The 23,388-nt window shown below is 46.2% G+C and overlaps 1 protein-coding gene across 1 annotated transcript in view; it reads left to right on the top strand.

Annotated features, from left to right (window-relative positions):
- The window catches only part of LOC112108570 (coactosin-like protein), a 33,472-nt gene extending 17,421 nt beyond the window's left edge, over nt 1-16,051 (top strand). The window contains exon 4 of the mRNA XM_024202757.3: nt 15,044-16,051. Coding sequence (XP_024058525.1) covers nt 15,044-15,154 — 111 coding nt within the window. The 3' untranslated portion in view covers nt 15,155-16,051. The remainder of the gene's footprint in view (nt 1-15,043) is intronic.
- The last annotated feature ends 7,337 nt before the right edge of the window (nt 16,052-23,388 follow it).

Here is a 23,388-nt window from a genome sequence, read left to right as displayed (position 1 = left end):
TTGCTTGTTTAATAGCTTATTTGATTTAATAGGCTATTGGAGTGTTAACCACTCTTGGCTTTGACATAAAGCCTTGATCTTCTAGCTAATCAATATATACCCAGTAAAAGCTCTGAACCTGAAATATGAACCTTATGGAAATTGTGCTATAAACCAACTTTATTAGGCAAACCCGTCTCTTTTGAGATCATCCAAAGTATCTCCAAATGTATTGACAATTCTCGTCCACTTTCTTTAGAAAATTACCTCCATTAAGCAAACTATTTCGAGGGGTCACTTAAGGCAATTTGAACTGTAGTTTTGTGATTCCCCCCCCCTTTGTGGATGTCATAATTGAGTGCCAAAGAATGTAACCGTATCATGGGGTGTGTGTGTGGGTATGTTCCATTGAATTGATGCATAATACCAAACAGGCATGTATACATGGGCTTAACTTTGAAAGAAACCCCACAAAATCCACAATGAGCTGGAGAAGTAGCCAACCGCAGGACCAAAAGAAGCAAGACAGAGGCATAATGCATGGTAACCCCCAGGTGGATAATCAAGTTGGTAGAGAGCTTTCCCTTCACCCTCCTATTTCCCTGGTTCTTGTGACGCAAACAGCAAGCAGCAAAAGACCAGAAGTCCGAAGTGCAGACAGTGCGATGTTTATTGGGGTTAGTTTCCAAGCAAGCATATTCCAAAGCCCTTCACACCAATCGGGCTTATCTCTATACGCCGATAGAGTCTGTTCCCCAGCGTTCCGTTCCCAGCTCTGACACCGCAGAGCCTTGTCTGTGTCCCTCTTCCCCGTTCCCCTTCCCCTCAAGTGCTCAGTTATGGTGGAAATGAGGACCACTAAGGGTAGTCTACACTGCAGTGTAAACCTGGGCTCAGACTCAGGTTTGAGCCCAACCCCCTCCCCTTCTGTCCACACATGAATCTGTCTGCCTCAGGTCACCAGGCATTCAGGACCCAGGTCCCAGGACCCACCCATCTGGTGAGTCTGAGCCCAAGGCCCACTGAGACTTGGGTCCAAGCTCTGTCATTTTGCAGTGTGGACACAGCTTGATCTGCAGACCCAAGGCAGAAGGTCTGCATAGTTCAGCATGGACACATTAGCATGGTTGTGAGAACCGGGTCCAGCAATTGTAAACCCAGATTTACAATGTTGTGTGGCTGCTCAAGCACTGGCTTGTACACCCCAAATCCACAAGCCCGGATCCCACACACCCAGGTTTACAATTCAGTGTACACATACCCTAAGTACTGAGACACAGAGAATCCCATGCACCCACTTCTCCGTGCTAAGCAGCATCCTATCCTATGAAATAATTCAGTTTTATAGTTGTTTTTTGCAAAATACCGCTTTTATGTTTCTAGATAAATGCGGCTGATTTCCATTTAATGGTTCAGCTACCTGTAGACATGGATACGTTCCCCCTCCCCCTTTCAATATCTGTGATATAGCCAGAGAAAGAAGAGCGAGAAGGGCATTAAAGTTGCAAGTGTTTTGTTTGTTTTTTAAGAGAACATATTGATGCTTATTTTCAACTGTGGGACAATGAATGGACAAACTTCCATATTTCTTAGAGCTTTGTATTGCATGCTGGAACTAAATATCTTTCAAATAAGGGGCCACACTTTGCTGCTAGTTACACTGGTGCAAATCCAGTGTCAACCCCATTGACTTAAGCTCTAGTGGGATGCAAGCAGAAATATTAATCTATTTATTTTTTTGCCAAGAAAGCACAAGTTTTACCCAGTTTTGGTTCACTGGGTGGGATAACAGGAGCTCTAGAAAGAGAAATAACATTAAAAAAAACCCAGCTGTGTGAGCAGCTCACTATTTTGTGGCTTCTCTTGCAGCCCGGCCCCCTATGTACACTTAGTTGTGTATTCTACCCATATTTAACACAGGGATGCCTTCAGAACTAGCAGTATGGCACAAGGTGTTTTTTGTATAGCAGATAACAGCTTTGAGTTTTAAATGATCAGAACAAGTCTCTGGGTTTCAAACAACAGTCAGTAGACCCTGGAGTAAAACGTGAAGGGCACTTGCTGTAGTATAATATTTGTGAAAGTCCACCTTCCTCTCTCTAAGACCCAAGTTCCAATGAGAAGGCGTCCTGCTTGGGTATTCTTGGAGAGTCGCAGGGGGTTTAGACTAGATGACCCTTGCACTCCTAATCCTATGATTAACAGAGGCCTAGCATGCAAGTCACGGGAGGTGATAGTACTGCTCTACTCGGAGCTGGTTAGGCCTCAGCTGGAGTACTACGTCCAGTTTTGGTAACCAATGTGTAGAAAGGATGTAGAGAAACTGGAAAGGATCCAGAGGCAAGCAACAAAGCTGATCCAAGGGTTGGAATGTAAGCCATATGAGCAAAGGCTGAAGGAACTGGATATGTTTAGTTTGGAAAAGAGGAGATTAAGAGGGGACACAATAGGTCTTCAAATACTTGAAATGCCGCCATAAAAAAGATGGAGAAAAGTTGTTCTCTTTTGCCACACAGGGCAAGACAAGAGGCAATGGGTTCAAACTACAGCAGAGCAGATTTCAATCTCTGGAAAAACTTCCTAACTGTAAGAACAGTAGGACAAGGGGAACAGACTGCTTGGGAGAGTGTGGAAGCTCCTTCACTGGAGGTTTTCAAGAGGAGGCTGGATAGCCTGTCTTGGATGCTTTAGACACAACAAATCCTGCGTCTTGGCAGGTCCCTTCTAACTCTATGGTTCTATGATACACTATAGATGCATTTACAAGCAACGGGCTGAGCACTGTTCAAAGCTGAACAAATGCCAATAGGCACCGTGCTTCTGCCGAGATCCTAAAAGCAAGTGGAACTGGCCTGCCCTTTCTTTGTGCTTTGCATTCTTTTGGGTTCCTCTCCTGGAAGTGGCTGCAGTTGCTCTGTATTCTATGAAGTGATATTTCAAGAATTGTAAAATTACTGAGCCAGATCCTCAACTGATGTAAATCAGCGCATTTGCATTGACTTCAGTGGAGCTGAATTCCCTCATCTTAAACTATGGCAAAAGGTCCAGACACTCTGTGCTTATTATACTGGAGGAGTTCAAGTAAACCTTGGGTGGGTCCTTTGTCAGGCTATTCAATTTCCACCCCCATCCCTCTACCACAGCTGGAAAGCCAACATTCAGGTTTGTGACGTGCCCCAAACCCTTCTGCAAGGTCAGCTGAGGATGGGTTTGGAGTAGGGGTGGATGGCATGCAGACATGCACCCAGAATGGGTGCCTTTTAACATGCTATTAAGGGGCGAGTGGAGACTCCTGCGGTATAGCTTGTTGGAGTTCAAATTAACTTGATGGAGCTCTGTCAGCATACTCCATCTCATGCTGCACACCTTGTGGTGTGGGAATGGCTGGGTAATTCATGGGGACTTCTGAATCTAAAAGCATAAATCTCTAGCACTTAAGCCGGTGGACCAAGTCCGATCAATTAGGAGCAGTAACAGCCTCAAACCTATGTATGTAGTCCAACCACGAGAGGGGGACAAAGATTTACACTGGACTAGTGTGGATTACACACTCCCCTGGCTGAAGGGGCTCATCCCAAATTTCAGAGATCCATAGTGGTTCATATCCTACCATAGGCCACCATTTATAATAGCAAAGATCGAACACAGGACATTTGGTGCTTTTTTGATGCAAAGGTCCCATTGATAAAGCTGACCCAGGCTGGGTGGATCTGTGGCTGCAGGTTTGGCAGTCTGATTGAGTAGGCCCCACTTGTTCACTTAAAATTATACACTAGTGTTACACTTTAAACTTTTTGTGTCACTTAAAAAGCCAAGCTCTCTCCTAGATTTACCTGCTTTAATCATTGAGTTCTGTCTCTTGGTGCTCAAATACACATCCAACCTATTGGCTGTCTCCATTTCTGTGGCTATTGTTTTGACCTGCCTTGCTCAGGAGCACCCAGGAAATGTGGAAAGGTACAGCGTGCGCTAGGGCAGTGGTTCTCAAACTAGGGCCGCCGCTTGTGTAGGGAAAGCCCCTGGCGGGCCGGGCCGGTTTGTTTACCTGCCGCGTCCGCAGGTTCAGCCAATCGCGGCTCCCAGTGGCTGCGGTTCGCTGCTCCAGGCCAATGGGGGCTGCAGGAAGTGGCAGCCAGTACATCCCTCGGCCTGCGCTGCTTCCCGCAGCTCCCATTGGCCTGGAGCAGCGAACCGCAGCCAGTGGGAGCCGCGATTGGCTGAACCGGCAGACGCGGCAGGTAAACAAACTGGCCCGGCCCGCCAGGGGCTTTCCCTGAACAAGCGGCGGCCCTAGTTTGAGAACCACTGCGCTAGGGTAGTTGGAGCTGTTTCGAGCTGTTTGAGCTGTTCTGAGGGCCATGAGTCTTCACTCGGTTTCCTCCATGATGAAATTTGGCACACATGGCCTTAGCACAGGAGGGCTGTCTTTTTACCTTAAAAAGGAAAAAAAAAAAAAGGCCCCATTTGGGTTTTAAAATGGGCAACTCTGCTGATGACTAATGACCGCCCTGTGCACCGTGGTCCTAACAGTGCCTTGCCCCACACCTCTGGAAGCCAGGCTGTCAAATGCTACCATGCTGATTTTACACCCACTCTGCACTCGCCTTTGAGCTGGTATAGATGACTCCATGAGATGCAGGGCCGTGAATGATCAGGTCCAGCCTCTCTCTGATTGCTGCTGCAATGTCCACACATGTGCTACTTGCCTTCCCTCGCCTATCTGCTCTTGTTTGCAAAAGGGGTGTCAAAGAGAGCAGGAGGCTGGTAGTACCAGCCTTTCTCTGGTGGCCTCCTCCCTTTCTGCAGATTGTAGAGATTCATTTTAAAAAAGTCTTAGTTCTCCTTGCTGCAGGGAAACTCCTTTTTTCTCTTCCTTCATCTGTTATTCTCATCTTAACTTGGGGTTTTAAGCTCCTCAGAGTAGGAAATCTTTGTTCTGTAAACACCAAGCTCTTCCATGGCTCTGTATAAATAAAGGGATTCCCAGTCCCTGGTTGGATGCATGCCTGGTACGAATGCTCACATTTGCTAGTTCAACATTTACCTTCTGGAAACCTTGACTATTCCCGGTTTCCTCCAGCATTCCTGCCCAGAAAGTCATATGCTCTGTTGTCTGTCTAAAGCAAATTTGGGTGGAAAGCCGCTCGATTTTTATGAGCAAATATTCACGGAATTCCTTTGGATGAGGAAATTGCCGGGGTTTGAAGACAAACTTGTTGAGTTCTGTTTTGCATTTAACAATCAATTCGTTTTTTTGAAGTGGGGAGGGGGAAGACGCCTGGCTCCTCATCTGCACTGAGGCTACTCTGCACTGCACCAGCTGTGCAAAGCATCCCTACAAGCTGGTGGAATGGCCACTACTGGGTCACTTCCACCCAGGGTCTTCATCTGTGCTGTAATGACTGCTGGAAGCCCGCTCCAGGCATAGAGCCACTGTTGCTCCATATCTATGCCCCGTGGAGGCCATAGGGGATGGTGCTGGATAAGAGGCTCCACTGATCCCTTAGTTGCTGTGTTGCCTGCCTGGGGCTGTTGACAGCTCATAGAATCATAGAATATCAGGGTTGGAAGGGACCTCAGGAGGTCATCTAGTCCAACCCTCTGCTCAAAGCAGGACCAATCCCCAACTAAATCATCCCAGCCAGGGCTTTGTCAAGCTGGGCCTTAAAAACCTCCAAGGAAGGAGATTCCACCACCTCCCTAGGCATTCCAGTGCTTCACCACCCTCCTAGTGGAAAAAGTTCTTCCTAATATCCAACCTAAACCTCCGCCACTGCAACTTGAGACCATTACTCCTTGTTCTGTCATCTGCTACCACTGAGAACAGATCCATCCTCTTTGGAACCCCCTTTCAGGTAGCTGAAAGCACCTATCAAATCCCCCCTCATTCTTCTCTTCTGGAGACTAAACAATCCCAGTTCCCTCAGCCTCTCCTCATAAGTCATTTGCTCCAGACCCCTAATCATTTTTGTTGCCCTCCGCTGGACTCTTTCCAATTTTTCCACATCCTTCTTGTAGTGTGGGGCCCAAAACTGGACACAGTACTCCAGATGAGGCCTCACCAATGTCGAATAAAGGGGAATGATCACGAGTGAAGGTAACCTTCAGGCAGCTTTCACTTCTGTTGTATGGCCAGACTGGCACACAGCTGGGGCAGTACAAAGGTGTCTTAAGGACACTTTTACTCACACACTTCCTTGTGCTGTGTCCTCCTGGGCTGCAGCACCAGAGGATCTGGGCCTTAAATGTTCACTGTCCTCTCCGGTATGAATAATTCATCTTCTCTTCATTGCTTCTACTGTTGGGAAACTGAAATGGCTAAAATACTGAAAACAAGATCTGAGGTCACGCTCTCTAAATTGCAAATGAAGTTGTCTTTAGATCAGACCGTGTCCGCTGCTAAAGTGGAGGTGAGGGGTGATGGAAATGCACTGATAGTGAAGAAAGGCTGTTGACTGTAATTTACCATGATTCATAGAACTAAGTACCCTGAGAGAGGAGCTGCGGGCTTAGCAGATCAACACATTCTATATTACCAGGCTGAAATCTTATTTCAACGCCACTGAAAATGGCAAGGCAAATTACCCTTTTTTTTTATAGGGCGAGAGGCGGCCTGTCACCTTGCAGACTTGTAAGGTGCAAAGTGGAAGTTGCTTCCTTTTAAGGTCAGAGTGATGAGCCGTCACTCTGAACTGAACTGAGGTGTGTGTGTGTGTGTGTGTGTGTGTGTGTGTGCGCGTGCATGTTGTGCAACACTTCAAATGCTAGCACAGACAATTGTTTAATGAGACACAGTGTGATAACCAGGCCTTCAGAGTAATGTGTGCTGCCTCTAGCGAATATGACTCAGTCTCTCCCAAGTGAGACTGGGTGGATAGCGTCTGTTAACTCAAACAGTAGTTCTGCTTCTGTCTTAACATGACCATTTTTAATCCTTTTTTTTTCTCTGCCGGTGTTTTAACATAATAGCTATTGGAACTGGAATTCCTCCACCTCATAGTCCGGGTCTAATAAGGATAGTTCAGTGTCTAATGTTCTCAACCCAGAATAAACAATATTCAGTAATCCAGTTTTTGACACCGGGGTCTAACTTTTACTATCTAAGACCTTTTGCAAGAAGTTAGAGATCAGCTCAGATACAGTTGTCATTGGTAGAGTCCACATTTCCTAGAGGATGGTACTGGCTTCTCCCTACGGTCAGAATTGGTGGATACCAAGGTTGACAAATGTTGCATTTGAAATGGCCTCACCTATAGTGTAGGGCCAGTGCCTTTGTGGCTGTGGCACTGGCTACAATGCAATAACTCCCCTCTATTATTCTAGTGCCTAGAAACCCCATTCAGGATCAAGGCTCCATTATGGGGCAACGCACGCAGACATGGTGAGAGATGGTCTTTACCCCAAGCTGCTGGCAAACTAAATAGACAAGACAAAGGGTGAGAGGAAGGAAGTATTCTATCCCCTTTGTACAGAAAGGCACTTGAGGCACACAGAGAGTATGTGACGTGCCCAAGGTCAGCCAGAACATGTCTCCTCTAGGTTGCCTCTGAACTGGACATAAACCAGCAGCTGCCTCCAGTAGACATAAGGGGTGGAATTCTGTACTGTGCCTCCAGGGAGGATTCTGAGCTGCTGTGGGGCCCACTGCAAGCCACCTGGCATAATTTTAAAGCAGCCAGGAGCTGCTGTAACTCATCCTCATCTGCTTTGCAGCAGTACCATCTGCATAGGTGTATGTATTACAATGACTTTCCTTCTGCCCTCGGCCCTGCCACGCCCTTTATGCCAGGATTTATAAGGGGGCCTCTGCAAAGCAGCCCAATTGTACACAATACCTGCCCCAAGCAAATTCTGCCTTGGTTGGCTAAGGAGCTTTTGTGGCCCCTGTATTAGAGCATTCGGAGGCCATATGGGAGGGAGAATCCTTTCCAAAGTTTCTTCCATACCGATGTTTAGCAGAGGAGAGCAGGTCAGAAATGCTGCATAAATCCCTTGTCTCTAAGTGGGGGAGACAGCCCCCAGTCCTGCAATCTGACCAGATGGGTGGACCCTTGCCTCCATGTAGAGTCCCGTGGAGGTCAGTGGTGCTCTAGGCAGGCAGAAGGGCCTGCCTGCCTGGATCAGCTCGCAGGATCTGGGCCTTGGTCTCTATTGCTTTCTCCTCCGCTGAGCACTCAAAAGGCAGAGCAGAGCTTACAATGCATTCCCATGTTGTAGCCCAGGGGTCGGCAACGTTTGGCACGCGGCTCGCCAGGGTAAGCACCCTAGCGGGCCGGGCCAGTTTATTTACCTGCTGACGCGGCAGGTTCGGCCGATCGCGGCCCCCACTGGCCGCGATTCACCGTCCCGGGCCAATGGGGGCGGCGGGAAGCGGCACGGGCGAGGGATGTGCTGGCCGCGGCTTCCCGCCACCCCCATTGGCCCAGGACAGCGAACCGCGGCCAGTGGGGGCCGCGATCGGCCGAACCTGCCGCGTCAGCAGGTAAATAAACTGGCCCGGCCCGCTAGGGTGCTTACCCTAGCGAGCCGCATGCCAAACGTTGCCGACCCCTGTTGTAGTGCATTGTATACACTTTATTTTGTGTATTGTGTAAAATGATTCAAGAGGCAAAGCAAAGATGCTCCGGTTATTGCTGAGTCCTGCCGTCCACGAAGATAACCGCCACGTTGTTTTCGTTATCTATAGGCTCACTGGTGGCTCTGGAGTGAATACAAAAGCTGCAATTCACTCTAAAGGCTCTTCTGAGGTTGTAAAAAAATTTTTTTTGAGGGGGGAGGCAAATTAAGAGGTTTGCGAACAGCCCCAGGACCCAGAGTCAGAGTTCTGCTTTGTGCCTGGATCAGTGACGTCTGTTCTGACATTCATTTGAAAGGAATTAGAAAACTGGGCGTGGTGTGGGACAGAGAGGGAGGACTTTCCTTCCTGTCTCTTATAGCCCCCTCCCTTCTTCCCATCCTCCCGAGGCGGGGAAAAAGGAGCTCTGATGCTAGAACAGAAATCTGACTAAAGCCTGATACTTGTGGACTTCTGTGTTCCAACTCTATTGGGAACCCTTATCACCCCCGCCCCCACCTTGCTGTGATTAGCAGCTCCTGGGGGGAGAAAGGGTCACAATGCATGCTGGGGGTAGCAAAGCTTCTCTAAGTGGGAGCCTCTGATGGAGGGGTTACTGGATGCCACTGCCCCAGAGTCACTCATCTATCCCTTGCAGAAAAGTTGTCACTGCAGGGTAAGGAGTAAGTGATGTCTGGAGGAAGGGAGCGGGGGTGGGGGGGCGGGTAAATGAACCTTAATGAGGTTTGGCGTAAGGCATAGACAACAGCCTAAGCAGGTGCTTTTCTAACCTGGTTTGTCCGTTCCTGAGTTCATACACTTATTGGTACTGTATTGGGAATAAGCTGATGTCAGTGACTGTGTTTGGTTTGAGATGCAGCAGCATGTCCTGCAAGCAACGATTGGCACTTATCATGCTGCATGAAGGCTGCAGTTTGAAGCAAAGGTGGCAGCAATCCAGCCTTCTCTGCTAATTTTGGAGATTTTACATTGTATGGATAGTCGAGCTGGCAAGAAATACATGGCTCAACTTCGGCATGGGGCAGGGGAAATCTCTACACTTCAGTAAGAATGACCCTTTATATGTATATACTGTACCTGGCAATACTGAATTAAATGTGAAAGGGTTAACAGACTCACTGCAGACTAACACCCTCTTAGTCTCTTGTAACACATACCGAATTGCTCTAGGCCACTCCGCACTGAAGCAGGGCTGCGATAACCAAGCAAACAATAACCAAATAATGAGCTGCATTAAGCCAAGCAAAGATCACTCCTAGGCTATACCAAGTAGGACCATCCTGTGTGCTGTCTACAGTCAGGATGGTGAATTCCAGAGGGGAGAGCCCTCAGCTGGGAAAGTCCTGCTGTCCCGTCTAATCCCAGGAACCAACAGCTCTTCGTTGGCATGAAGGAATATAGGGCAGGAGGTGGTGTCAGCTATATCTGAGATACTTGTATGGCCCCATTATTGTAGTATGTGAGCATCTCACCATCTCTAATGTATTTATTCTCTCCTCCCCTCACCCTTGTCGGGAAGGTGGTGTTCCTATTTTACAAATGGGGAACTCTGGCCCTTAATCCCTCTGTGCCTTATTTTTAAAGGTATTTAGGTGCTTGACTCAACCTTGCCCTAAGTGGCATGTACAAGGTCACACAGGACAGCTTTGGTAGCAGGAAGTTGAACTCAGGTCTCCAGATTCCCAGGGAAGCACCCAAATCACTGAACCACACTTCCTCTCTAGCACCTGTGTGCCAGGCCATTCAGGCCTTAAAGATGTTCCCTAGCAACTAGACTTGCACCTGAAAGTGAACAGGAAGCCAGCGCAAAGAACCGTGTACAGCCCTGACAGTGTCTACAGACAGAAAGGTACAAAGTAAAGCCTTAATTATGGCGGTGACCCAGATTACACTTCTAGGGTAAACAAGCCAACACAAGAGGCATCTCAGCCATATAATAGGATAGGGATAGCTAAGAAGCACAGAATAAACTGAGGGTGAGTTATGTTATACCCTGATAACTCAGGGGAACTCATTCTAACCCTGCATGCTGTATCTTGTGCATCTGCTCAAACCCTGTCCAGTTACAACAAAACATTTCCCTTGTAGCTTTGGGACAGATATTTAATGGAGAAACATTGTGTGTTCCTCCAACTGCTGCAGATGGATTCTCACTTATTTTTCTGCTTAGCTTGGTGTAGTTTTTTTTAGAGCAGGTCCAAAAGGAAATACAATTATTCTTGGTTTTATCACGTCCCTTTTCCTCCCTCTTTTTGTTGAAATTTGGGCAAAAAACTGTCAGTTGAAACTGAGAACATTTTGACCAGCTCCACTGATTGTCTGTGTTGCATTATGTTTTGGGTTTTACTCCACTCTGGTTAATCTTTATTTTCTTCTCTCACCTTCCCTACCCTTCTACTATCCCTTAAAACGCTAATATTGAGGTAGGCGTGGCAATGTAAGACCCTCTCCCTCCCTGTTCTCATACTTCAACTCTGATATGGAGGGACCAGTACTCCATTCTGTTAAATTCTTTCCAGTCATTGGCAACTGACAAAGAACTGAAATAACTCGTGGTATTCTACATCCTTTAGCACTAATTCTGTCCCAGCTGTGCTGGGGCTTATACATAATGCCACAGCAGCAGCATAACCGCACCTACTGTATAATACACATCATTTGGCTCAGGGTTCCTGATGATGATGATGATGCATAAAGCAGGAAAGAACCCAACATGAATTTCAGAATCCAGGCTGAACTTGCAGAACTGGCTGTTGAAAAGTCTCATCAGGGGACTAGACTAGATGACCCAGCGAGGTCCCTTCCAGTCCTACATTTTTTTATGATTCTGTGCTTCATTTGCACATTTTGCACGGAGGCATAGTGGTGTGTTTTGTTTTGTTTTTTTGTTAAGGCATTATGGGCCAGCTACAACTCTCATTAAAGTCTATGTAAAGGTGGCACGTGAGGCGCACATTACCTTTTTTTAATGTAACCCTGGCACTGGCAAGCTTTTGTGTTGGAGAGGGGGAAGGTTTACTAACCTAGTGGGAAACAGACTGAAACTGCTAAACTCACAAGGGGGGAGTGTGGTAATACAGCACAGTGAACAGCAACTTGATATAGGACTCTGTTTCCTTGGGATTAACAACAGCTGAGCCCCTCTACGGAGCTTCACGCAGAATAATTGCAAGTACAATAGCTCTTTGGGTTTCTTAGCTGGGTAAATCCTCATGGAACTTGAATGCCTTAAAATAGTCCCTTCCCCCTTCTGTATTCCAGACTACTGAGCATAGCTGGATTAAGTGCTCCTGGGTTTCTTCCTTTTCAACATAAAACACCTAATTTTAAATAGTCACAATCTGTCAGTTACTTTCTGGGAAGGTAGCGTTGGTCTGTCCTGTACCAGAAAGGAACTGATTATGGGGCTAAGGGGAACTGGTTTGATCTGGGAGCCTGAAGTGCTGCCAAACAATTGTCATTTTCCAGAATTCCTTCTGACCACGATTTAAACTAAAGCAGACCGGACCAGGCTTCACTTAGCTGCTATAAGCTTTTTTTCTTTCAAGTATCTTTTAAATATTGAGGTTCCCTGCAGTGTGAAACAGGATCAGTCGCGGCCTGCGTGCCTTCCTTTTCCATTGCATGAAAAAAGGGGCAAATCTTTTCCAAACTGACCCTTTTCTCTCCCTTCCTCCCCCCGCCCCAGTACAAATTGAGGCTCTTGAGAAACTGCCAAAATGAAAGCTCTCCATGTCGTGTAGAATTTGATGTCAATATAAAACCCACTTCTTCCCTATACATATAACGGACAGTCTTGGCTGGTCTGTTCCAGAACAGTTTACACCCAAACAAGATGACTGCTTCCCTATGAAAGCCTTGCCTAGTTCTGCGAGGCTTCCTCCTTTGGGGTTTTGGGCTTTCATTTACTAGGAATCCTGGCTCTGCTGACTTCTTGATGCGGTCCAGCTGGGAGATCAGGCTTTTTGTCAGCAGTGCTGTTGCTATTAAGTATCCACGGCCCCACAGAGGACAAGGGAATGTAATCTTTTTGTTTAATTGTCTGATAGATGTTAGTGTCTGAAATGGGGAAAGGATAAATGAAATGCTTGCAGCTGTGGGAAGTGGTTAGGTTTAGGGAGCGAAGAGAAAAATATGAAGCAAGAGGCAATTTGTGTGTGTGTGTGTGTGTGTGCGCGCGCGCACCCAACCCCTGCAGAAGCAGAAGTATATTTTACTAGTGATCTGAAAATGCTGAATCAGCACCAGTAGACTTACTTTAGTATAGTAGCAATAGTGTCCCAGAGGTGCTGTGGAACCTCTTTCACAGTCTGTTCTGAAAAACCTCTCTTTTGCACGAAACCCGCGGCAACTTCTAGCTTTAGGGTTTCACAACTGACCTTCCTGTGAGCTACATATACCTCTGCAGCTCTTCTGAATCTCTGTGCTGTGGCACCAACAGCCAGTGTCCCAAAGAATAGTTTATATTGCGTTAACCTTCGGTAGAGAGACTACAGAACATTTGGGAATTATCAGGCTGGATCAGACCCGAGGTCCCTTTAGTCCAGTACCCTGTCTCCTTCAGTGACTGAAACTAGATGCTTCAGAGGCCAGTTCAAGACATCAGTTCATCTATTAGATACTTCTATGGCTCCCACTGCTGTGGCAACCGAGCACCTCACCGTTTAATCGATTTATCCTCACAACACCGGAGTGAGATAGGGCAGTTCTGTTCTCCCTATTGTACAGATGGGAGAACTGAGGCACAAAGGCTAAGTGTTTTGCCCAATGTCACACAGGATGTTGGTGGCAGAGCAGGGAATTGACCCGGGTCTCTCAAGTCCAAGGCTAGTGCCCTAACCACTGGGACAGCCTTCCTCAGCCCAGCAGCCTGCTGGATCGAACGGCAGTAGTTCCTGCTCTTCATAACTAATCTGCAGAATGTCTTTAAAACGGCTTTTATCTTCATTGGCCAAGCCCAGCCTGGGACGAGAGTGGAATGATGACAGCAGTTTAAAGTAGCTGTGGTGACACCGGGCCAGCGTAAGATCCCAATGTTTGACTGTAAAGCAATTAAAAAGTGGGGGAGGGAGGAGGGTTAACTGTCAGTGGCTGTGATTTTTTTTTTTATTATTCATATCCCAGCGATATGGAAATTAGCCTCCCACACAGATCATGAAATGATTTTTCTGATCAGGATGGCCTCTTGCTAATGGTCTCAGAAATACCAATTAAAAACTTCACTTTCAAATGCACGTTCACATTAATCCGTGATGACAAAGGGCTTCTGATCCCTTCAGTTTTCAAACAGCCGGGCTGAGCAAAATGGGCCGGTTGTTCTTGCCACAAAGGTTCTGGGGGAAGGGTGATGAGGGTGGGGGACCCTGGCAGACAGTGGCAACAAAAATATCTGCAAGAGGTTTGTTCTGCAGGGAACCTAATCCTGTTCTGTCTTCAGTCATACTGGCTTTCCTGCATTGATTGGCTACATCATTGGACAATCCTATTAATTTATAGATATGATTATGCAGTGTCCAAAATGCTATTAATGGCTTCAATGAAAAATCTTACCTGTACTGCACTTGGGATAAGAACTAGTCTTTTTTCAAAGTCCCGTATCTCTAAAAAGACCTTTTTATCTCTATTACAGTAGCACTTAAAAGCACCAAGCAAGGATTCCATTATGCACAGGCATAGTAAGAGAGAGTCCAGGGGTGGGCAAACTACGGCCCGCAGGCCGTATCCGGCCTCTCAGACCTTTTAATCTGGCCCCCGAGGAGCAGGGTTGGGGGCTTGCCGCGTTCCAGCTGGGGAGCGGGGTCGGCGGCTTGCCCCGCTCTGGCGCTCCCATGTGTGCAGGACCTGCATGAGGGCACGTGAGTTACTGTAGCTGCACAAACCAAATGCGCCTCACGTGCCATCAGAGCCTGGAACGTGTAAGCTCACGTGCCTGCTACTTGTTGGCTTAGGTGACTCTGCTGTTTTAGTAGTGTTAATTTTCCATTGTTGAGGATAAAACAAAGAGTAGTTGGCCAGGGAGTGCCAGCTGCATTGTTCACATTAATCAAAGAGGGCATGGAAAGGGGGTAAGTTTGGTATAATTATCGTAATAGGTTGTTTGGTATGTATATTTGTTTGTATATTTGTAATAGTAAGTAAGGTTTAATGTTTATTTCCACTAAAATGTATCTTTATTAAATAAAGTTTATTTGAATGTCTCTGAATTGTTAATTTCGTGAGCATTCATAGCCCGCCATACAATTTCCATACCCAGTTGTGGCCCTCAGGCCAAAAAGTTTGCCCACCCCTGAGATAGTCCCTACTCCAAAGAGCTTGCAGGCTAAATAGACGAAGTGTTGGAGAAAGAGTTGCAACCTGCATCTACCTTAACCTTAGGTGTCCTGGGCCAAAGGAGGTTCCAATGGAAACAGCCTCCCAGTGTTTACACAGCTGGACAGTTTCTGGTCCCCAAGTAATTAACGCCATTCCCCTTTTCTCTATCTCTTTTAGAACTTTGCCAAAGAATTTGTGATCAGCGACCACAAAGAGCTGGAGGAGGAGTACATCAAGAATGAGCTGAAGAAAGCCGGGGGTGCTAATTATGATGCCCAGAACGAGTAAATGCACTAGCCACGTGGTACCATCTGCCTGGATCAGGAAGGAAGGGGCAAAGCACAACCACCCAACTAAATTCTGATGAGGCGAACGAGAGAAGACCCGGCTTATTTGTGTGCACCTAAGAAGTCCCTTCCCTTCTCCCAAAATGGACTTTTATTTTCCATTCCATTTCCCTCTTCCATATGAATTGATTTTATTTTTTACAAAAGTTGCACAAGTAACTCAGTCCCCAAGCAGATGCTGATGCTTTCTATAACATGTTGGTTTACCTTTCCGTTTGGCCCTGCACTTGTCATAGTCTACCTTGCTGTTCTTACAGGCCTGCCATTATATCTTTTTGTTTTTTTTTTTTATTTTATTTTGGTATGTGTTCGCATTTGAATGGGGTTCAAAGTGGGCTCCGGTTACCACCAGGAGAAAAATCTCTAGGAATTGTGCACATACGGCATTTTTTTAAAGTTCCTGATGGTATTCTTGGGACTACATAATTTTCCTTCTTCGATGTTCAGATCTACTTGAGTTGACGCCACTTAACCTTTGATTAAATTACCTGAGCTTAGATGTCCAGTGGCGATAATGATGCTTAGCAGTTTAAAAAAACAAATCTCGTTTTCAACTCTTAATCAATGGGAAGAAGTAAATTTGCCTTAAACATTGCTTGATGGTTGCTGTGCTGCACCTCCACCTTCCCCCTTCTTTAAAATTTGATCCAACGTGATTTGAATGTTTTGAAGTTATCATGGCAACAGTAAACTGGGGGCGGGGGGGAAGGAAAATGTCTGGACATTTGTTCACTATTTTGTATACAGCGGTCTCTGGGGTTATTTTTAAACAACTGCAAAAATAACAGCTGCTGCATCCAAGCAGCCTTTTTTATTTCCCCCCCCCCCCCCCCCGCAAAGGTCATTTAAAAACAATATCTTGAGTCATCTGGGGGCCTTAAGGCAGCTCCATGATGCTCTAGCTTCATAACCCAAGAGATGGAGCAGAGCAGACCTGTCCATTCAGAATAGAATGTTCAACAGCAGTAGGTCAATGCTTAACATTCAGGGATTAATAAAATAACATTGGCACAGTTTTAGTTACCAAACAAAGATCTTTTCTGTATATTTTTTTTCTCTCCCCCACCCCGCCCCCAATCTATGAGGAATGTCCCCAGAATTAAGTTTAGGGAAAACTGTGTATTGGGGTTTGTGAATTGGCGCTAATAAAAACAAGTAAAGAAATGTTTTTTCAAAATAATGTTGTCCGTGACTGTTTAGTTCTTTTAATACAACCTATCTGGGTTTGGTGGCTCTCTTAATTCTGGGTGTTTGTAGTGGGTGAAGGGAGGTGGGGTACAGAGCATGCAGCCTCGGTGCTCATTAGTAGAGTTTAGCACTGGTATAAATTCATTTACGTGTATTTAGTGTATACCGACCCTGTCTGCACTTCCCCTTCTGGTAAGTCAGAGCTGACCATAGTCAGCTGACACACTTTGTTCAGGAGCTCTGTGTCTGAATTTCCAGCACGGCCGATACCAGCTGGGAATTGTAATTAGGTCGTAGCATGTTTCACTCTCACACACCAGATGCAGGGAGGTCAGAAGCAGATTTCTGAGCAAGGAGTGCATTTTCGGAGCAAGCCGCACAATTTCCCTTAATGACTTGGTCCGTGTGTTACAATGCTGGGCTAACTGTAGTAAAAACTTACCTAAAAGGTAAATCAAATGGACATTTGTTGACAAGTTAAGATACAACAAAGAGGGAACAGAATGGCGTCTTGACTTCTAGCTCATCAATTCAAATGCAGCCCAGGTGAGTAAGTATTTAAACGCTGTTACGGCCTGTGTGAAATGACTGAGTCAGGTTACAGTCTAGGAACAAGACTGTATCAGAAATGTCACCACATCCAGCTTTGAAGCCTTGTTAGTCATTACACGGTGACCAAGGGCTGTGCTGGCATAGCGAACAAACTGCCCCTTCCCTTGTAGAGCTGCTCCCGTTTGGTCTGCTTTAAGGCAAGTCAGCAAGACAGTATGGAGGAGCTAGCATTACTGCTGCCTGTGCAGTACCTGCTCGATGGCTAGAAGAATTAAAGGCCACGTTCTGGCCACTGCTTTGCTCTGCTCCATGAACACAAGACCACCAGCGCCTTTTTAACCAGCTCCCACAGGCGTTCCCTGGAGAAGGGGGTGGCATAGAACCAGGATAGCAAGCACTATGCATTTCCCCCATGGCACAGGAAGTATCAGGGGTGTGGCTAGAGAAAGGGGGTGTGGTCAGAGTGCCACTGTGCTCCAATGATCCCCAGCTGCCAGACCTGCCCACTGAGGTGGCTCTAATTTGCACCTATTTGAGGGTGGGAGATAAAGGTGATGAACAACCACTTTCTGCCCCTTCACGCTCAGGTCTTGTGCTGCTGCCTGGGCACAAGGATCTCCCCTTTGGTGTTTAGAAATGTTAATCCAGCACCTTGCAACCCTAACTACACTTGAAGAAAATGGGAAGGTAAAGAAATAATTTATGCCACCTACCAACTCAGGACTAGCCCTTCGGAGCTTTTTGAAACTATTTTGCACCCAGGCTAGAATTCACCAGAGTAGAATTAAATGGGTGGAACTGTATAAACAATAGCTACGGCTCAGATTTTCCTAAGCACTGTGTTGACCCGACTCTTGACTTCAGTTTATACAGTTCTACCCTTTTAATAACAGTGTAATGGCAAATTTAAGATCTCGCTGAGCATCAAGTCAGTGATTGTCTGCCTCTTAAAACATAAGATTTGCTTTGTCTCAAAGAAATTTTTCAATCCACACCTTTTTCTGCTGATAGTTAACACTATTGAATGCAACGTTCCAGATGGTAGTTTATAAGCACATGGAGCAAACTTTTCTTCAGGAATTAAGACTTCCCCTTCACCCCTCCCAGCCCCTTTTCAATGTAAACTTAATTTAAACTAGAAATTAAAACCTGTACATTTTTTACAGCAACCCCTTTTTCTAAGTTATAGCGATTGCCGAGTTTATTGATAGGAAGCCGAATGCTCCTCCCTTTACTTGTATGATCACTTCCAGCAAAGTCGCTGCAAACACCATTGTTCATAAAAATAACCGATGTTATCTCCTCTGCAGACTAAAACCTCTTTCTGGGGTGTTTGCTGTGCCCTGTCTGGAAGAGCGTTCAGCCGGTGTTCTGTGTGCAAATTCTATTAAACACGTTTTCTGGCTTGATCAGTATAATAGTCAGCCCTAGCTCTTAGAGAACACTTTTCAGCAGGAGATCGCAAAGGGCACAGTATGGGCCTTTCTCACTTTGAATAGGACCACACACAGTCCCACTAAGTCAATGGGGCAACTTGAAAAGTCAAACACCACTTGGTGTGAGTTAGGGCATTCCAATCTGGCCCTGCGTGTTAGCCTTCTAACATGGGCGTCCTTCGCCTAGTGAGAGCTGTGACTGATTAATACCCCAGCCTGGGGTATATTTTAATGGGTGCAGTGGCAATGTTCAGAGGATGTGCTTTTTACAAATGCAAGAATTCTATTCCCCCGCCACAACACCACTTTGCATCTGTAGTCCCAGTCTTTCTCCCCTCCCCCCCACCTCCTACCTGCTTTCATTATGCTTTAAAGTACTATCTCTGCACAAAAGCGTCTGCTGCCTTGTTGTGATGGCACTTAAGTCTTTAAAGCACCTTCATTACCACAGCATCGCTCATGCTGCACAGACTTTGTGGGGGTGGAGCTCTCCGGGGAGGATCCCCTCACCCCTTTGTTGAAGCCCAGGAGCGAATTAGCTGGAGTGACACATTGTTGGGGGCTGCGTTTGGCACCGAACAGATTGAAACTGCTCCATGTTACTTTTACGTTTGGGGTTCCTAAAATCCTCAAAATTACCAGTGCAACAGATGTAAAAAAAGCAGTAGGGAAACAGCAACGGGGCTCATCACACCTAGTGCTGGACTAACATACGTTTTTGTAAGACAGCCCATCTGACTGCTGTATGATAGCAACCCCCCACTCTGCGTCAGTCTCTCTCGTAAATGACTGGTTCTGTTGCAGGCAAATTCTCACTATGACCCTGAGCAGTGTTCCTCCTAAGAACAGAAACTAGCTGCACAAGATGACCCTTGCTGCAAAGACCAGAACTCACAAGCTGGGGGTAAATAATCAGTGCTGTGTGTATGTTTTTACGTACAGCCGAGCCATACAGCACATGATGCCAGATTACTGGCTAGTGTTAAGTAGGCCACATTGTATGGAACCCTGTGGTGAGGTCCTAATCTCTGCAGCACTAAGTGTTGTAGGCATTTAATGCCAGGGAGCCGGAGGAGCTGGAGGCAAGGGTGAAGGAGAGCTGCAAGATTCCTTGTGAATTACAGACTGGTTTGCTTTAGTACCCCATACGTATTATGTCATTGGAGCCAGGACAAGGCCTGCTAATGGATATATATCTCTTTGTGAATTGTTCATGGAGGATGCTTGAATTTCTCAGATGTATTGGGTTTTTCAGAATGATTCAATGAACAAGTTATGCAAATATATTTTTGGTCTGTAGGTTTTGGTTGGAAGCACACGGTTAGAGCCTCAGCTGCACCAGCGCAGTGATTTGCACACCGGTGGGGACAAGTAGCTTTCCAGCCCCATGATCACAGGGGCTGCTGGGGACCAAATCGGCTGATGGTATGAAGTCAGAGCAACTTCAGGGCGGCTCTAACTTGCATCAGCAGATAATGGCCCTCAAGGGCTCTCTGCGCCAGCCATCATAACTGGAGCTCATTGCTCTCTGGCCCCAATGCTGACATGTGCAGGGAAACTCCTGGTAACAGACCTTCTGCAGGCAGTGCCAGGGATCTTGTTGGGTGGTCTGACAGTGTGGGAATGAGGTATCTCATGCAGAAGACTCCCCCTTATCTCTAGTAGATCCCCGGGACTGGACCTCATGAGATCTAGGGATTCATGTGGGTGGAACCTCCATGTCATGGGGGAAACCACAGAAGGAAAGACTAGAAGTGCAAACTCATGCAATCTCCACTCCCATACATGGGTAATTCTTCCTATAGGAGAGCATCAGGGGCTTGGGAGTTCTCAAACAGGAGTATCATTTCAGAAAAATTCAGGGGACGGGGCAAAGCCATGTCAGTATATAGACCATCCAATATGATTATCTTATATCCTGCAAAGTCGGGGGGGGGGGGGATGAACGGTGCATATAGACCTATGAATAGTCTGATGGGGAGCAAAGCCAAGCCTGGGGGGAACAACTGCCGCCCTTGACCCAGAGCAAATGAGGCCCCCTGTTCTCAAAGGGGCTGATAACCATCTCGGATTAGTGACTCAGGTAATGATATGGGGTGAAACAACGTTGGGAGAATGCAAAGGGGCTCAGAATCAGGCAGCAGCAGCAGCTATAAAATAAAACAAAGCAGCCTGGAAAAAAGTTCAGCGCGGCCTGCTGGTGCAGGAATGAAAGCTATTGTCGCTGACCTCCAGCATTTGCGGCCCCTCTTGGGAAGTGTCACATTATCTGTTATCATAGGCCCAACCTAAGAGTTCCAGTGTGAGGCACTGGGCAACACAGCCGGTCAGCGTCTTTTTACAACACGATAAACTCTGTGCTGCTTTATATGAGTTAGTGCGATGAAAGGCCATTCACAGCCCACTCGGTCCTACATCACTGCACAGCTCCGTCATGTTTCCTGATTTGCTTTGCATACACTCTAGAGCAGGGGTCAGCAACCTTTCAGAAGGGGTGTGCCGAGTCTTCATTTATTCACTCTAATTTAAGGTTTCGCGTGCCAGTCATACATTTTAACTTTTTTAGAAGGTCTCTTTCTATAAGTCTATAATATATAACTAAACAATTGTTGTATGTAAAGTAAATAAGGTTTTTAAAATGTTTAAGAAGCTTCATTTAAACTTAAATTAAAACGCAGACCCCCCCGGACCGGTGGCCAGGACCCGGGCAGTGTGAGTGCCACTGAAAATCGGCTCGCGTGCTGCCTTTGGCACCCGTGCCATAGTTTGCCCACCCCTGCTCTAGAGGCAACCCAGATGTGCCAAAGACAACCTCTTCAGGTTTCACTTATGGGCCCTAAACTAGCCCCGTTCACCTCACTTGTGTAGGCTTATTGCTGCCATGAAAGAAAGAGAAACTTACGAGGCTAATTCACATATTTTCAATCAGACTGTCCAATGAGGTTTTTTCATTAACCTTAGCATTTCTTTAGAATGAGAGAGCCTTTCTATTTCAATACAGCTGACAGGGAACAAATAGCATCTGTTCGGCGCATATTACACTCAGGCACGAGATTAAAAGACTTATCTCCTTTATCATGATTGGCCACATTTCTGCCTTGTAATTTGGCCTATCATGCAACAAAAACCATAAGCAGGCGGTAATGCATCCTATTGGCAAATGACAGCAATGCAGCTGCTCAACGTGCAGCTGAACCGTTCAACAGTTCAAACATGATGTAAAGTAGTTAAATGCTCGGAAAATAATCAGGGTGAAATCTTGGCCCCATGGGAGTCAGTTTTGCCATTGACTTCAATGGGGCTAGGATCTCACCCTGAGTCACTAACTGACTTGGGCTCAGTGCGGTTCTCAGTGAAGTTAATGGCAACGCTCTGATTGACTTCAATGACAGTCCCGTATGGAAGCAGGTGTGTGATTACGACAGTTGGTGTGTATGCTTAGATACAGGTCTTGGTAGCTGGGATCTAGCACAGTTGTCTTGACTCGTGTGCACAAGGATTTTTTTTTTATGATAGCACTGTGTGTGTGTGTGTGTGTGTGTGCATAAGTCATGGTTATAAAACTGTGCAATAGATAACCTGGGGAAGAACGTCTGTAGCAATGTGCTTACCACCGTCTTACCTGTCAAAGAATCCATAGGGACCCTGGCTACCAATAATAACCATGTTAAAGAGTGGATGTAACTAGTATAGTTCAGAACTAGTGTGGATTTCAGTCTCCTAGATCCCTATGGACACTAATGTAATAGATTCATAGATTTTTAAGAGACCACTAGATCATCTCCTCCAGTGAGACTCAGACTGAGGCTCGGGAGCTGCAAGTGGTTCTTTTAATGTGGCTCTTTGCAGATCATTAATTTGGCTCCTGAACCAGTGAGTATCACTGATCTAGTCTGACCTCCTGCATAAGACAGGCCAGAGATTTTCACCCAGTTGTCCCGGCATTGAGCCCCATACTTGTGTTTGACTGAAGCATTTCTATACCTGGCTATACACACAAGTGGCCCAAAAAGAGTTAAAACATGAACAGTGGCATGATTTGCAATCTGATTGTGGTCCCAGCTACTCCATAAAAATGAGTGGTGTTTTAAACATGTCAAGGGATCAGTATGTTATAATTGGATCCCTCAATACAGGTGAAATTGTGGTGCAGATGAGACAGACACGTGGATGATCAACACACATGCATACATGTCCATATGTAACACCCACAGCCCCTGGTCGTCGGCAGGCGGGATCTAACCTGGGGCCTCTGGAGCTTAGTGGATGAGCGTCTACTGCATGAGCTAAAAACCATGTGGCCCTTAGCTAAGGCTGTAGAGCAAACTCATTAATCTCTCTCTCTAAGAGGTCTTGGTGCCACTAGATGGGACAGAGCACCACACCCAGGAGGTGTCTGGTTACATATGCACACTCCCACACCTTGTGAAATCAGCACTTTACCTCTTCCTTCAAACCATCCCTTCTGCACATCCTTCAGGAACTGCCTTTCCTGTACTAACACACTTCAGACAAACTATCAGGCATTTTTTGCTCAGAGAACTTAATTGCTGCTGGGTTAATTTGGCTACAATTATGAAATGATTTGCTAGAAGAAATCAATTGTGACCTTGCACTAGGTGGCTCAGTTTACATCAGAGCCATACATCACTATCACTATAAAAGTTTAGTGTCTTCATCTTCCATCGTTGAAAGCTAGCAACCTGTCAGACAGAAGTGTAAATCTGTCCGAGCGCCCTTTTGTGGCTGACTACTTCATTAACATTCCAGATTGTCTATGAATCTGAAAACTCTCCCTCAACATTTTCACTGTCTTCTCTTGCTGATATTTAGCACTTCAAGTGCTGAAGAAGGTAACCATTGTCTCTAATCAGTGCCTTCCTCCTGCCAACTTTATCAGAGGATTGTTACATGGAGTGAAGGAGCTAGTGATACATTAGCATGGACGTGTGTGCCTAACCTAGAAGGTGTTTTACTTACAGCCTTGGGGATGGTGTAT

The sequence above is a fragment of the Terrapene carolina genome, unplaced genomic scaffold (assembly GCF_002925995.2).
Source record: "Terrapene carolina triunguis isolate 2854851 unplaced genomic scaffold, T_m_triunguis-2.0 Scaffold33891, whole genome shotgun sequence".
In the NCBI taxonomy this organism is placed as follows: Eukaryota; Metazoa; Chordata; order Testudines; family Emydidae; genus Terrapene; species Terrapene triunguis.
Note: the sequence above shows the minus strand (reverse complement) of the source record. Positions and strands in the feature narration are given on the sequence as shown.